Raw genomic sequence first — 15,891 nt, 5'->3', positions numbered from 1 at the left:
GTTGGACGTGTAAAATATATATGTTTATCCCTTACACATTACACATGCAAATATCTCCCCCTTCCCTTGTTTTGTGTGCTTCCAAATAATGTGCACGTGAAGAAGTCAATCCTTCCAACTTTTGACGCTCACATTAACCATTAGCTGGTTTAATTTATGGATGTGTCTGATTTCAAGATTGATTCGACTTCATCGGTGGTCGGCATACAACATGACTAGTCGTAGGTGTAATTTGTGGTTTTGAAATATGTTTTGATTTACCAAGTCAATGATATTGGTTTCTTGCATTTTTTTAGTGGACAAGGAATTATGATAGTTTTACTTATTTCTTATAAATGGAAAGCTCGATCTGTGCATAATATCAGTAGATCTTATATAAGACATTTTCATGAATCTATATAATGAGACCGTAGAGGACTGAGTGCTTATCGTTTTACCAAAAGTTATAGCTGGTGATAATGATGCAACTCAAATCTTTTAAACCGCACAGTAGCTCGAGCACCACAGTTCGATCGCTCTACCAAGCAAAAACAATTATTGCACACAACAATCCATCTCCCGATAGTTGCACCATTACCACCAGCTATAGTTTTTGGTTTGCAGGACAAAGTACTTACCGCTTTACCAAAAGCTATAGCTGGTGGTACTGGTGCAACTCAAATCTTTTAAACCACACAGCAACTCAAGCACCACAGTTCGATTGTTCTACCAAGCAAAGACAATTATTGCACCGAACAGACCGGTCGATTCGATCCATAATTATATTGAAAAGTAATACTTTTGTTATAAAAAAATAATATCTTTCATGAGTCAGATCGAGTTATATATTTATCTCACAAAATTGATTCGCGAGACGAACTCATTGGAATTTTTGTGATATAACGTTTGCCGCACTCGAGTGGTTCAGAAGATAAGATCTTGTCTCGAGAAGCGCACCTGACAGAATCTTATTGATGTGACGTGATGGAAAAATAGGGTGTGATGATACCCCCATAATGTTAGGACCAATGGAATCCGGATATCTCCACGCAGGTATGATATTGTCCACTTTGGGTTTTAACCCTCATGGTTTTGCTTTTGGAACCACCCAAAAGGCCTCATACCAATGGAGATATCATTCCATCTTATAAACCCATGATCTTTCTCTAGATCTTCCAATGTGGGACTTTGGTTGCATCCCAACAATCCTCCCCTCAAACGAAGTTCCACTATTATTCTCATAGTCCGAGCCTCCCCTCAAGCCTTATTCGCCCTCCAATCGAGGTTACTCCACTTCACTGCGTTGTAGCGCACGCCTTACATGAATACCGGGAGCATCAACCACCTCGAGAGTTTAATCAAGGATTTTTACCGGGAGCTCTCACCTCCTTCGTTTAGGTATCAAGGATTCCACCCACATGGCTCGATCTAGACCATGGCTCTGATACCACTGTTAGGACCAATGGATTCCGGATATCTCCACGCAGGTATGATATTGTCCACTTTGGGTTTTAACCCTCATGGTTTTGCTTTTGGAACCACCCAAAAGGCCTCATACCAATGGAGATATCATTCCATCTTATAAACTCATGATCTTTCTCTAGATCTTCCAATGTGGGACTTTGGTTGCATCCCAACACATAAGGGCCCGGATCATGGATGACTCGGGATATTAAATGGATTCCCAAAACAAGGTCAATATACAGAGTGCTTTCTTCAGCAGCCCGGCAAGGAGATGTCCGGGCTCTACTCCACGGGCAACCAGAAGCTCGACCTCTCAGATAAGCTCCCGGGAGACATTCTACCCGGGCTATCTCGATAACAGTTCCGCACTCGAGTGGTTCAGAAGATAAGATCTTGTCTCGAGAAGCGCACCTGACAGAATCCTATTGATGTAACTTGATGAAAAAAATATGGTGGCTTGACAGGAAGTCAACATTAAAGGCTATGAGTGGTAGGTGTACGCGCAAATCGAGATAATCCTTGATTTTCCTTCCGATAAATAGCAGGTATGCATATCATTTAAAGGGCCCTAAATCTTTGAACTCCCAAGCACACATATATTCTCACATATATAGCTTGTGTTCTTTATTTTCAACCTGCTGACTGAAGCATCGGAGTGCCACGCCGGACACTCCTCCGGCATTCATTCACGTGGTTATCTCCTTGTCAGCAGTCACAGTGGAAGCTATAGCTCACAGATTCATCTACTTTGCTCATTTTTTTGAACAACATTATTGATTTGATCCGGTGGAGCACCTGATCCAACTCACCCATTTCACCTGGATTGCATCAACGTTTATATCACAAACTTAATATAAGTAAACAACAAAATTAAGTTGAACATTTGGAACATCATTCCAAACGCACTCCTTGCTTTTATCATCAAAATTTAATTTCTCATGTTATTTTTACCTCGTGCTCTTAGAATTTCAAGAATCAGACAAATTGAGAGGTCTACAATAAATTTTCTAATTTATCATTTTTTTTGTCCCAATAAGTATGAATTTCTAATTTGTTTTTTGGGGAAAAATACAAGCAACACACTTTTCAATTATGGCACGTTAAAAATATTGAGGCAATGATCATTATAGGGTGCATGCGCTCTTATATATTTTTATATATGTAATAATATTTTTCATAAATGGCTTGGTGATCTTGTAATTACAATGCTCATAATATCGTAAAATACATAAAATAATTGAATCTGGATTTGATAAAAAAGGGATTATTATATAATTATTCCTTTATATTTTTATAATAATTAGTCAGTATATCAATAATATTTCAATAATCTATCATCGAGCCTATTGAGTAAATTGAAATTAAAAAAATGGAGCACATCAATTTATAAAATATTGTCCTTTTTCACACTATAAAATCTAGATATTGTATTAAATTATTTATATTAAGATATTTTCGATAATTTTAAGAATTATGTAAAATGGACGAAGAAAACTACGATATATGTCCTAATTTTTTTGGCCCATCTTTACAATTAATTATCATTTTACTAAAATAAACTAGGAAAATAGTCATTAGATCGTAAATTTAATTATTTTTTATTTATCTTGTGTTTGAAGTTCTGACGATATTTTCCATTTTATTTATTTGTATATTATTATTATAATTTTCCTAAAAATGGGAAGATTAGCCAAAGCCCGTAACTAATCCGAATCTTGAATGCGATCTTCAATTATCCAAAAACTCGGTAACCAAGCGATCTTCAATTATCCAAAAACTCGGTCACCAAGTCAACTTAGCTGCTTCCTCGCTTTTCCACTGTGTCTATCTCTCTCTCTCTCTCAATATATATATATATATATATATATATATATATATATATATATATATATATATATATATATATCCATGTATGTATATATATCTCCATGTATGTATAGGCACGCTGCGATTATTATACCTTGAAAAGCCAGGCTAATAACGGCATATTCTTCTCCATCTTTTCGTTATTTCCGGAGAGAAATCCTCCAAATAATTTATTGTGGAGTCCTAAAAAAAACCATTCTTTCCCACCAGCATTCTGCTTGGGAAAGAAAATCCATCGCTATTCGCAGATCATCCTTTGTTTTTACTTGAACTGGAATTTCTGAAGGATTTTTTTTTTCAAATCCATATAGAGAGAGGAATCTTGGTTCCAAAGTTTCAGTCTTTCTTGATTCCTTTTCTGTTTCTTGAAATTTGACCAATATGGTGGTGAAGATGATACGGTGGCGGCCTTGGCCGCCGCTGATTTCAAGAAAATATGAGGTGAAGCTTGCGGTGCTGAGGTTTGAGGGTGGCGATTGGGTGCAGGAGAGTCCAGAGAAGGAGAATGGTAGTCTGGCAGTGGAGATCAGATGGAAGGGTCCGAAGTTTTCTCTGGGCTCGTTCAGGAGAAGTGTGAAAAGGAAATGTACTCGCGAGGAGACTGTGAGGAGGGTTGATGAGCTAAACGGTGCCGTGTTGGTGGAGTGGGGAGAGGAGTTTCAGACCATATGCACCCTTTCTGGTTACAAGGACAATGCTTTCCATCCTTGGGAGATCAACTTCACTGTTTTGCATGTAGGCTATTTTCTCTTGCATTTCAGTGTATTTTCATGGATTTTATTTATTTATTATTGTTATCGTTTTTGTGTGATTGATTAGTTTCTGTAATTTTACTCGTGTAATCCTCAACTTCAGTTGGGGGTTTTGATCTTTTTTCCTCTGCATCTGCATTTGATGCTTTGATTTGAGAAATTGCTGTCTTCTTGGAAACACTCAGACGTGAGAAAAAAAAAGTAACTTGCTATGGGGTTAATTAATTGGTTTAAGATATATTGATAAATTTTTATTTTTGTTTTGACTGGTTTTGCGTGTAGTACTGCTGCAATGTATATATTGCATGTGCTCTCATTCTCGTGACTCTGGTTTTGGTTATTCGTTATTTCTCTCCAGTTATCATAGGAGGATATATATAATTAGGGTCCATGATCTTTTCTGGTTGTATTTCATTCTTTAATATTTATAATTGCTATTCTACTTGTATATCTCTTTTATGCTCCTATTCTTGTGACTCTGTTTCTTTATGGATCTTGCTATGTCAAATTTGTTGTACTGTTTGTCACATTATTTCTTATTTGAAAGATGAATTACGATGATAATCATTAAAATGGTGGTTATCTATCTATCTATCTCCCTGTCTATCTATTTATCGGTCTGTCTATCTATCTCGAGATAGTAGATTCTGCAATTGGATAATGCTTTTCATTGATCCTCATCTCTGATGCCAAAATCTTGTGCATTGTGCTTTTTTTCTTTTATCATTTTTTTGCCATTTAATTTAGTTGGTCGTTTGGTTAAAGCATGATCAAATGGCCTGAGATGCCAATGGTTATGGAACCTGCAGATTGTTTAGTTCTCTCTCTTTACGTGCACTTGTCAGCATAGGGCTACCGAGTGAATGATAGCCAGCTTAAAAAATTAAAATATTGGGGATATGAGAACTAAACCTCTTTGGATTTTTATCAGGGGATGTATCAAAGGGTGAAGAATAGAATATCTGTTGTTGGATCAGCGGTCCTTAATCTTGCTGATTGTGTGTCTGGGACTACTGAGCAAGCCATTGACCTCAAAATTCCCTTGACATTATCTAGTGGCGAGGTCGAGCATTGTCCCTTCCTCTATGTAAGTAACTGATTTTTTACACTAAATCATGATCTGAAATTTGCCCATGTAAGTAACTAGTCTTCAATTATATTTCAGATATCTCTTGGCTTATTGGAACTTAGAGCCACACATGAACCGACAGAACTGTTGCAAAGTCCAATAATACATGTTCCATCTCCTGCAGCATCTGCAGAAACTTCTTCTGCCGAGAAAGACGAGGTTTCTGCATTAAAAGCTGGTTTTAGGAAGGTAAAATTATTTACCGAGTATGTTTCTACTCGTAAAGCTAAAAAGGCATGTCATGAGGGGGGTAGTGACAGTCAGTGCTCAGTCAAGAGTGAGGGTGAATATGCCTACCCTTTTGATTCCGATTCTCTTGAAGATTTTGAGGACGGGGAAACTGACGAAAATAAGGAAGAATCAATGGTTCGAAAGTCATTTAGCTATGGGACATTGGCACATGCTAATTACGCTGGCGTATCATATTATTCCAGTTCTAGAATCAGTAACGAAGCTGAGGATTGGATTTACTACAGCAACAGACGTAGGTCAGATGTCGGCTGCTCTCGCATAGATGATTCGAGTTTTTCCATACATGAGAAATTATCGATAGAGAACCCCAAACGTAGCATTTTGCCTTGGAGGAAGAGGAAGCTGAGCTTTAGGTCTCCTAAGACAAAAGGGGAGCCATTACTTAAAAAAGCTTATGGAGAAGATGGTGGGGATGATATAGACTATGACCGTCGGCAGCTCAGCTCGGACGAATCTCTTTCTTTTGGGGTAAGAAATTTTGTGTTAGGGACAGATATCTATGTTATTTTTTGCTTCATAAGTACGTTTCTAGGCACAAATGTGAAATTTATAGTTTTATCTGACATTTAAATATTTTTTGCCATTGTCAAGGCAAATAATAGCTATGCACTTTCTTTGCAGTGGCACAAAACTGACGAAGACTCCATCGCAAATCGATCATCGGTATCTGAGTTTGGTGACGATAGCTTTACCATTGGCACATGGGAGCAGAAAGTGATAACAAGCAGGGATGGGCATATGAAGATTCAAACACAAGTCTTTTTTGCCTCCATCGATCAGAGAAGCGGACGAGCTGCTGGAGAAAGTGCATGTACAGCTCTTGTTGCTGTTATTGCCGATTGGCTACAGAACAACCATAATCTCATGCCCATTAAATCACAGTTTGATACTTTGATCAGAGACGGTTCCTTGGAATGGAGAAATCTTTGTGTCATTGTTTCATACATGGAACGGTTCCCTGATAAGCATTTTGACCTGGATACTGTCATCGAAGCCAAAGTCCGCGATCTTTGTGTAGTTCCTGCGAAATCATTTATCGGGTTTTTCCTTCCTGATGGAGTGGAGGGAGGAAACTTCGATTTTCTGCACGGTGCAATGTCGTTTGAAAGTATATGGGATGAGATTAACCATTCCTCTAGTGATGCCGAGGCTAGAGTTTTCATAGTTAGTTGGAACGATCATTTTTTCGTTCTAAAGGTTGAAACAGATGCTTACTACATTATCGACACGTTAGGGGAGCGACTGTATGAGGGATGCAACCAGGCTTATATACTGAAATTTGACAAGAACACAACCATCTATAAACAGCCGAGTGTTGGTCAATCACCAGAAGATAAACCTATGAACTCCGCCGAAGCTTTGGAAGAAGGGAAATCTTCGATTGAATCCGAGGAACAAATGACGAACGAACAAGAAAACGAGGTTGTTTGTCGAGGTAAAGAGGCCTGCAAAGAGTACATAAAAAGTTTCTTGGCTGCTATTCCAATTAGAGAACTTGAAGCTGATATCAAGAAAGGTTTGATGAAATCAACGCCTCTCCATCAAAGGCTGCAGATAGAGTTTCACTTCACTCGACTACTACACAACCACATGCAGTAGAAGTTACTGCATTCTAGCCACCATAAGTTAGTAGACTCAAGAATCAAGCAACTGTATATATCCGAGTAGTAGTGTGATTATCTCTAACTTTATTTAAGTTTTAGATGTTTGTGGGGTTGATGGGCTGCTAAAAGAGTGGCTCTCACTAAGGCCATCTCCAACCCATATCCTCTATTTTTCATCCTCTATCCTCTAAAATAGAGATCCGTGATCTCTATTTTTAAAAACCTTCTCCAACTCATATCCTCTAAATATATTACAAAATACTCTAACTTTTTTTCATTTTCAAAAACACACCCATATAATTATATAATTACATAATGTATTATATAACCGAACTTAATTAATTCGATAAACATAATACAATAAAACATGATTATTATTTTAAAAAAACACACATATAATTATATAATTACATAATGTATTATATAACCGAACTTAATTAATTCGATAAACATAATACAATAAAACATGATTATAATCTAATAAATTATGTTATTAATTTTTGTGATCATTATCTTGTTTATTATTTCCATTTCATGATTACTATAAACAATAAACTTATAATTAATTCATGAAAATAATAAAACAAGTAAAATAAATTAACTAAGTATAAAAATTATTTAACATTAAAATTAATAAATTAAATAATTTGAAATATAATAATATAAAATAGAGCAAAACAAATACATAAAAATACAAAAAGACTATTTTGCAATTGTTACGATGGCATTTCAGTAATTATTTCACACTCCTTTTCAATCCTCTATATGAACAGTGATACTCCATAAATAGAGGATCACTATTGCATACTCTAAAATGGAGGAAACAAATAGAGTACGATTGGAGAAGATTTCGTCCTCCATAATGGAGGAATCCTCCATTATGGAGGACGGTTGGAGATGCCCTAAGCAGTGACATACTAATTAATTAAGAATATCCAAATTCCATCCTCGATTTCTACGAGGAACACATTTCCTATAAAAATATATTTTCTCTACTGCATTATTTCCTTCTCTTTTTCTTAGTATATTTGTCTTCTCATGCTACTTTTTTATATATAAATTTATTCCTTTTGAACTAACTATTTTAGAATGCCTAGTTACAAATAGAGGTTGTTAATTAGAAATGCTAGTTTTTGGATTTGAATACAATGCTTTTATTTTATAATCATATATTATATTTCTTTTATCTATTCTTTTTTTAATACTCATTTACTAATCATTCAATAATCTCGTTATTCGAACTAGAATGGCACAGTGGAATGCATACCCGCAAGTCTTTGTTTGCTTGTGAGGACTATATCAAAATCAACAGCAAGTGAAGTTTTTTTCATTCCACGGGAGCTTACACTTGTCATCAAGTGCAAATTAATGGAACACCAAATCTTACCCAAAAATTTCCATTTAATGCAGTAGATAGTCCGGCAAAGCCTTCTTAGCAATAATTCTAGCAATGGTTGGACTAACGGCGGTCATTAGGCTGAAAAAATGTGTGGTAAATAACCTAAGAAAAGAGAAACAACTTCTCAAAATCAAAGATATAGTGACCTCGTGTTCTGGCTTGTACCGTTTCACTAAATTTTGAGTGGAGGTGACAGTGACAATCATTTACCCACACATATGCTCCGTTGAGTTGCAATAATAATAAATAATTTAAAACATGTTATTAATTTAGTTAAATTAACATAAAATTAATCGAGTTATACCGATCACAAATCAAATGATCTCATCCGAAAGCAAACCAATATACAATCCTAACCACACTTTACCCCAACTATTTCATCATGACAAATTTTGAGTGGAGGTGAAAGTGACAATCATTCACCTATACATATGCTCCGTTGAGTTACAATAATAATAATAATAACAATATATTATTTATCAGTAATCATAATTTAGTTAACATAGTGTGATACATGAGTAATATTTAAACATAATTGTTTAACATTAACAATTTTGTAATTTAAAAATGAGGTTAAAAGTTTTTAATGTAATAAAACTAAAATGAATATAGACTAATATATAATTCGGAAGAGGAGAACTTAAAATGGCTATCAAAATAAATCCTTAGAAACTAATATAATTTCATAATTTTGTGAAAGATGATAAATATATTATATAGGGTAACCGAACAGTAAAAAATATGAAAGAAAAGACTAATGTAACGTTAAATAATTAAGTAAAAAAACTCATGGAGAGAGTAAAACAGATAATTACTAAAATAAAATGAAACACTAAAAGGTCTAATGCATTAAACAAATTAATGTAATAAAAGTAAAATAAATATATACTATATAGTTTGGATAGGAGAGCTCAAAATAACCATCAAATTAATCCTTAGAGACCAAGATATAATCTTCAAATTTTGTGAAAAGTGACAAGAATTAAATGAACTCTAGAAAAAATTAACCTTAAATTAGTGTGCCAAAACAAATATTTGAAAATTAAGTGGACTAAAACCAAAATATGGAAAGTTAATGGAAAATTAAGTGGACTAAAATCCAAAATTTGGTTAGCAGATTACTTTACATTTCCCATTGCGCACTAGTGCATCATTCATCTGCTACTTCGGTTGAGAAATTGTTATGTTTTGCAGAGGCGGATCTAGGATTTCGATACTGAGGGGGCCGCTTACAAAAGACAAACAAAAATTTAGAAAGGAGTAGACAAAAATTCTACTTTGACAATAACCGTCGCAATATAGCGACGGTTTTGACAATTACCGTCGCAATTTAGCGACGGTTTGGACAATAACCGTCGCAATTTAGCGACGGTTTTTCAATAACCGTCGCAAATTAGCGACGGTTTTGTCAATATCCGTCGCCGATCTATATACTAAAATTTTTTTTTAAATTTTTTGGGGGGGCCGTGGCCCCCGTTCGCCCTACACTAAATCCGCCCCTGATGTTTTGTATACAATTTGTATGCAGCGGAGAATGAAACCTGTCAAGATTGATAATGTGAGTTTGAATAATTTAGTTTGTGATATTAATTTGTATCTTCTAGCAGAAAACTGGTTCAAAAAATTGTCGTGTATTTGATATTGGAAGATATGGATTGTTATTGCGATTGTAAAACATCGTTTGTGTGTTTACTGTCATGCAAGCATTTATACAGGAAAACGACTAAATTTTCAAACCAAAAAGACCAACATTATTAAATATGGAAGTTATGAGATTAAATTCAAGTGAATTTCAAATTTATTCTATGTCAAGATTGTGAGAGCCCAGACCAATTTATACCCCAAGCCCAACCCATTTAGTAATTAAGTTAAATCAAATAAATAATAATCATAATAATAATGAATGTATTGGCTCTTTTCTTTCGCAACTTTATGTAATTCCGTCTCAAACATTCCACGTAATTCTTGCAACTTTGATTGGCCGTATCTTTGTCATCGGTGATCATTTTTCGATAGTAAGTATAATTTCGAAAACATCTCGACAAGGGCTATCGAGTGATATCCTTTTTACTAGGAAAACTCGTGACATTCGTAAACTCGTCGGAGACCGCTGTCTATTTCGTCGAAAAATAGGAAGAAACCTTGATTTAGGTAGTTTGAAGCTTGAATTCGAAGCTTAGAACAAGATTCAAAACTTTCAAAGATATAATTCAGATTTTAGTGTTTCGAATTTTGGATATTTTAATTCATTTCAGTTCCAACAATTAATATATGTTATATTGTTGATTGTAGGAGTTATATTGGAGCTAATTTGGGGTATTAATAAAATTTCAGAATTTAATTAGGCATAATTTCGAAAATTCAGAATTTTATAAATGAGTTTCGAATTTAAATGTTCAATGCTTAGATACTATAAAATTGTCGTATATTAATTTTAGAAATATTAAAGCCTAAATTAAGTATTTTTGGAATTTTAGGCTAAATTTTCAAATATTGAAAAAATAAATAAAACTTGATATGAAATGCATTATTTGCCACATGATTGGATTCTTTGAGGAATCCTTAAGATGTTTCGGTGGTAAATTAGGTGTTCAGTTCAGGTATGCATGAACTGTTTCATTATGACATCTATAATGATGTGGAATGAAATTAAGTATTTTGGTAGAGAATTGTGGCGTGTCTTATGTGCCTCAGTAAATAATGTGATTGCATTCACGTATTTATTTGAGTTGATACTACTAGTACATATCATTTTGAGCTTTGACTCTGTTGATGGCTATCATTATTGATTTTTTGAGCTGTTGAGTCATATATGAACCGAGTGATATGATTAAATCATTTCTGACATCTTATCGATGAAGCGAATGATAGAATTAGCACACTCCTGATGACTGCACGAGGACAAATCGGGTCGTTACTGGACCCTTGATGCGACATGCATGAATGAGCGACTGCTTGATGTTTCGTTGCTGCATTCCTGACACGGGTTGTCATTGTTCCTATTGCCGACGCGTTTCATTTGGACTCCGTTTTGGTATCCGTTATTTCGTTGTTACTGACACACATTGCATTACATTTTACTTTATTTTATTTCATGTAAGTTATATTTGTCATAATTTTACTGGTTCGTCGTACTTGGGCATGACCCTTCTTTTCTTTTTATGTTATAGTTGTTGTATATTAGTCCTGGTCGGTGCAGATGTATGTTGTGAATTGATATTATGACTTTATTTCGAGTATATAAATGTTATATATATTGTTTGAAATTTTTGAGATGTCCTACTTATGTGTAGGTTGTCAAAATTTCTATTGGCCTAAAAGGAAAATTTTTAATCGCTTTTGCTGTTTACTAATATTAACGAATCCTAGTTGTTTGGTCATCAAACACTAATCAGGAGCTCGGGCCGCCACAAAGATAATTTATTTTAATAATAATTACGGTGAATTTCATGTATATCGAATATACATATCATTTGAAATTCATTCTTCAAATTGTTTCTTAAATTTAATATCTTCTAATAAATCAATTCCATCCAAATGAAAAATGGGAGTTTTTGGGGAAAACAAATTAATTATCCGGAAATCCTTGAGTAACAATTTTGTTTATTGCATTAGATTCCTATTTTCAGGAAATACCTATATTTTACATATTTAGAATGTCTAAAATCTTATATATTGTATATTAATATGAGCATAACATGGACAAAACACTTGTATCATATATTCGAAGCTTTTAATTAAATTACGTACCGTGCTACCCCATCACTTGTTTTTCCTCCCACTAACTTTTACTGTGGGGGCCAGATTTTTTTATATATATTTATCGTTATTATCAGACAATAATAACAACCTACATCAAAAAAATGATAAATATATTAATAAAATACTAAGATTTGCGAATTATCGAAGTAAATAATTTTAGTTCGAATTTGATAAAAGTTGAATACAAACCAAATGTTATTCGAGCAAGCTCGAAAAGATCGTGTACCCTCTCGATTCCAAGCAAGCCTAGTCTTGAATTATATATACTGGAGAGTATATCATTTTATATGCGTGTCTATGTATCACACTTTGTTAGCCATGCCAAAAGAAAATCTTAGGACTCATCATTTATTTAATTGTTTTCTATTTTCTATAATTAAAATATAACATTTACAATTACGATTACATATAGACGCTGAATCGATCATAAATTGCATATGCCAACCAAATCAGGTGTACAACACTAAGCAATTATAAGATAATCAATTAAGAATATCCAAATTCCATCCTCGATTTCTACGAGGAACACATTAATTTCCTATAAAAAAATTGTGTATCCATTGCTCTTTGTTTAAAAAAGGAAATAGTTTGCCATAATTGATACAGCATTTCTTGAAATTCCGTGTCACATTTATGATTATATGATATAAGTCATCAATTACGTTTTTTTTTTGGAAAAAAATGCAAGAAAGTTGTTTGAAATTTAGGCTTCTTAATATCTTGTTCACAACTCTTTTGTATGTTCGATCTTCTTCGTTCCCTTCGTTCCAGATCAATGGTACAGGTTGTAGCCTTGATTTCTCTTCATATCCCTATCGACCTGTCGGAGGATGCTCTCAAGTTCAAGAAAATCTCGATGATTGGAATGGCTTCCCTGTATCAACGTGCTGTCAAAATGCTCTCATCGTTCTCTCCTTTGGCTTAGCTCATCAAGCACTTAAAAATCCATGGCGAAACATTTTCGTCGACGAAGTTCTCTGGAATGACTGTTCCGGACCCTTTAGGCAACAGCCAAACGTGTCGGCGGATAACTGTGGTTTTGATGGTTTCTACTATGGAAGTGGCCTGTGCACCACGCTTCAGCTGCGGATTTTCGACAAATATATTAGAGATCAATGTTCCCTTTTCAGTTCATTATCATTTGATCATGCCTGTGACAGCTGTACGTCTGCATTATCAAATGCTACGAATTCGTTATTAGGTGATTTGAAGGCCGATGGAAGAAATAGTACAGAGAGAGCTACCTGTCTCGTTGCTCTTATTGTGTCAGTAATAGCTGAGAAATTGGATGATTCCTCTGAGATTGATGATTTCAGTAGATGCCTGCCTGCGTTGGCCTTACCAGGTGAATTCTCCTTTCCCATGTTGCGAGGATCCAGCAAGCGGAGATATAATTTTCTTTTTTCTTTTCTTCCAAATTTTGTATATGATTTTTTTGAAACTGCAAGATTCGGTACTCAATATCCTTTCTTTCCCTTAACATCTCTCTCCCTTCTCCCGAATTATTCGATCCGTCCCCAAGAACACGAGTGTGTTCATCTATAGGTTTCTATATTAATTGCTGATCTGACATGCTTGTTTGGTTGTGAGCAGAAAAAGAGGACTATATCAAGATCAAAAGTAAGTGAAGAATTCATTTCATTTAACAAGAGCTTATACTTGTAATGAGAAAGTTCTAACTAATGGAACAGCAAATCTGACCAAACTTGCTATTTGATTCAGATAGTCTTGCGAAAGCCTTCTTAGCCATAATTCTAGCGTTGATTGGGCTAACCGCGGTCATCACCCTGATAAAATACGTGATAAAGAACAGAAAAAAAGAGAAACAACCTCTCAAGATCAAAGATATTTCGACCTCGTGTTCAGGCTTGTACCGTTTCTCTAAAGCTGAGATTGAGAGCGCGATAAATTATAGCCCCGAGAAGAAGTGTCTGGGAAGAGGCAGTGCCGGGAGGGTGTATAAAGGTATGCTACCCAGTGGACAAATAGTGGCAATCAAGCAGATATACAAGAGTAACACCTCAGATTCCTTCACCAGAGAAATCGAAGGTCTTTCAAGAGTGAGGCATTCAAATCTTGTGTGCTTATTTGGTTACTGCGTTGAAGATGGGGAACATTATTTGGTGTATGAATATTGTTCTAATGGAAATCTAGCTCAGCGACTCCTGAGTATGTTCATTTCTTCACATTTCATATGATATTTAATCTTGTGCGAAGAAATATAAGAGCGCTAAGTGTTGATGAACTTTCAGGGAAAGACACGGTCCTAACATGGGAACTAAGAGTCAAAATCTTGAGGGATTGTGCATTCGCTCTCAAATACCTTCATACTCACGCAGATGGCTGCATTGTCCATAGAGATATAAAGGTACATCTTGTTGTTTCTGAAGGTTTAGTAAAAACCCATCTTGGCTCGTTCGGATCTGATTAGTGACAATGTTGCCTTTGTAGCTTACAAATATCCTGCTAACTCATAATATGGATCCTAAGCTATCAGATTTTGGACTGGCAAAGATGCTAGGAATGGAAGAGAGCAAAGTGTATACAGATGTTCGAGGGACGATAGGTTATATGGATCCAGAGTACATGAGCAATGCCAAGTTGACTAGTGCTAGTGATATATACAGCTTTGGAATTGTGATTCTCCAACTTTTGTCCGGTCAAAGAGTGATTGCGCTAGACTTGGATGCAAGAGACCAACTCACGCGAAAGGTAGCTTTAATTTGTTACACCAAAATACGCCTCCTCGCTCATAGGTTCACACACTCTTTCAAGATCGAGTTTCCGGCCAAGCCATCGATTATTGCCCTTGTGGCAGACACTGATTCTTGAAAATCTTTGCAGGCAAAGGATGTGAACATGATGAAACGGCCTATAACAGATTTCCAGGATCAAAGGATGAAAGGGGATGTGATCACAGTGGACTTTGAGTCCATACTGCAGATAGCAGTGCTGTGTGTGGCGAATTCAAGCACAGGTCGTCCAACAATTGATTTGGTTTGTGAAGAGCTGGACAAAGCTTACAAAAACACACAGGCAAGGAAAGAGAAGAGCTTATTGGTTGAAACACCCTCGAATTCACTTGATGTGATTCGTGGATTATGAGGATATTGAGTGCAGAAACTGACTGAAATTTTCTGAGACACTTCGTTCAAATAATAATTGAAGGAATCAGCAAAATGTGGGATCATTGGGCATGATCTTAGGATATAATTAAATAGTGTACTTGGCAATATATTTTATTTAAGTTATTTGTTGTTTTTCCCCCTATTGGTTATGTAGTCACTAGCTCGGTGTATATATAGTTTTCATGTCAAATCTTCGCCTCAAATAAATTATATTTATCTAACGAGATCTCTAAATTTGAAATATCTCGTGTTACCAAATATTTTTATATTTCAATTTCAAATCCACTTACCATGTAACACATTGCGATCATGGCCCATACGGTCTTTGCTTGGTTAGTTTCTTCTAGTTTTGTAATGACTTTCCTTTGCTGTGATTTGTATTTCATCTCAAACTTTGGACTGACATTTCAGATTCGAAATTCGATTCTAACAAACTTCTTCCCCAACTCTTAGAGTTATATATTATTTGCAGTTGGTTTGGTTGCCTAAGTAACCCGGGTAGGCGTAGCCAAATTGCAAAATATTATATATTCACTATTATGACAAAAACTTATGT

The 15,891-nt window shown here is 35.2% G+C and overlaps 2 protein-coding genes and 1 long non-coding RNA gene across 3 annotated transcripts; 2 read left to right on the top strand and 1 right to left on the bottom strand.

The window, feature by feature from the left end:
- The first annotated feature begins 3,369 nt into the window (after positions 1-3,369).
- On the top strand, positions 3,370-8,036 carry LOC140839725 (uncharacterized). Its single transcript, XM_073206646.1, has 5 exons — positions 3,370-4,044; positions 4,993-5,148; positions 5,227-5,910; positions 6,064-7,191; positions 7,954-8,036. Exons 1-4 carry the CDS (start codon positions 3,691-3,693, stop codon positions 7,039-7,041), a joined length of 2,172 nt encoding a protein of 723 aa, XP_073062747.1. The 5' UTR covers positions 3,370-3,690; the 3' UTR covers positions 7,042-7,191; positions 7,954-8,036.
- Positions 6,920-12,739, bottom strand: LOC140839726 (uncharacterized). Its single transcript, XR_012119780.1, has 2 exons — positions 12,667-12,739; positions 6,920-7,180 (listed from the first exon to the last, which is right to left on the bottom strand). It is a non-coding gene; the product is annotated as an uncharacterized lncRNA (long non-coding RNA).
- Positions 12,740-12,876: 137 nt separating this feature from the next.
- LOC140837977 (calcium/calmodulin-regulated receptor-like kinase 2) lies at positions 12,877-15,469 on the top strand. The gene is made up of 6 exons (XM_073204061.1): positions 12,877-13,552; positions 13,801-13,827; positions 13,930-14,376; positions 14,460-14,575; positions 14,659-14,919; positions 15,052-15,469. The coding sequence occupies exons 1-6, from the start codon at positions 12,889-12,891 to the stop codon at positions 15,310-15,312; spliced, it is 1,776 nt and encodes a 591-aa protein (XP_073060162.1). The 5' UTR covers positions 12,877-12,888; the 3' UTR covers positions 15,313-15,469.
- The last annotated feature ends 422 nt before the right edge of the window (positions 15,470-15,891 follow it).

This window comes from Primulina eburnea, chromosome 8, assembly GCF_022965805.1.
Source record: "Primulina eburnea isolate SZY01 chromosome 8, ASM2296580v1, whole genome shotgun sequence".
Classification (NCBI taxonomy): Eukaryota; Viridiplantae; Streptophyta; class Magnoliopsida; order Lamiales; family Gesneriaceae; genus Primulina; species Primulina eburnea.
Note: the sequence above shows the minus strand (reverse complement) of the source record. Positions and strands in the feature narration are given on the sequence as shown.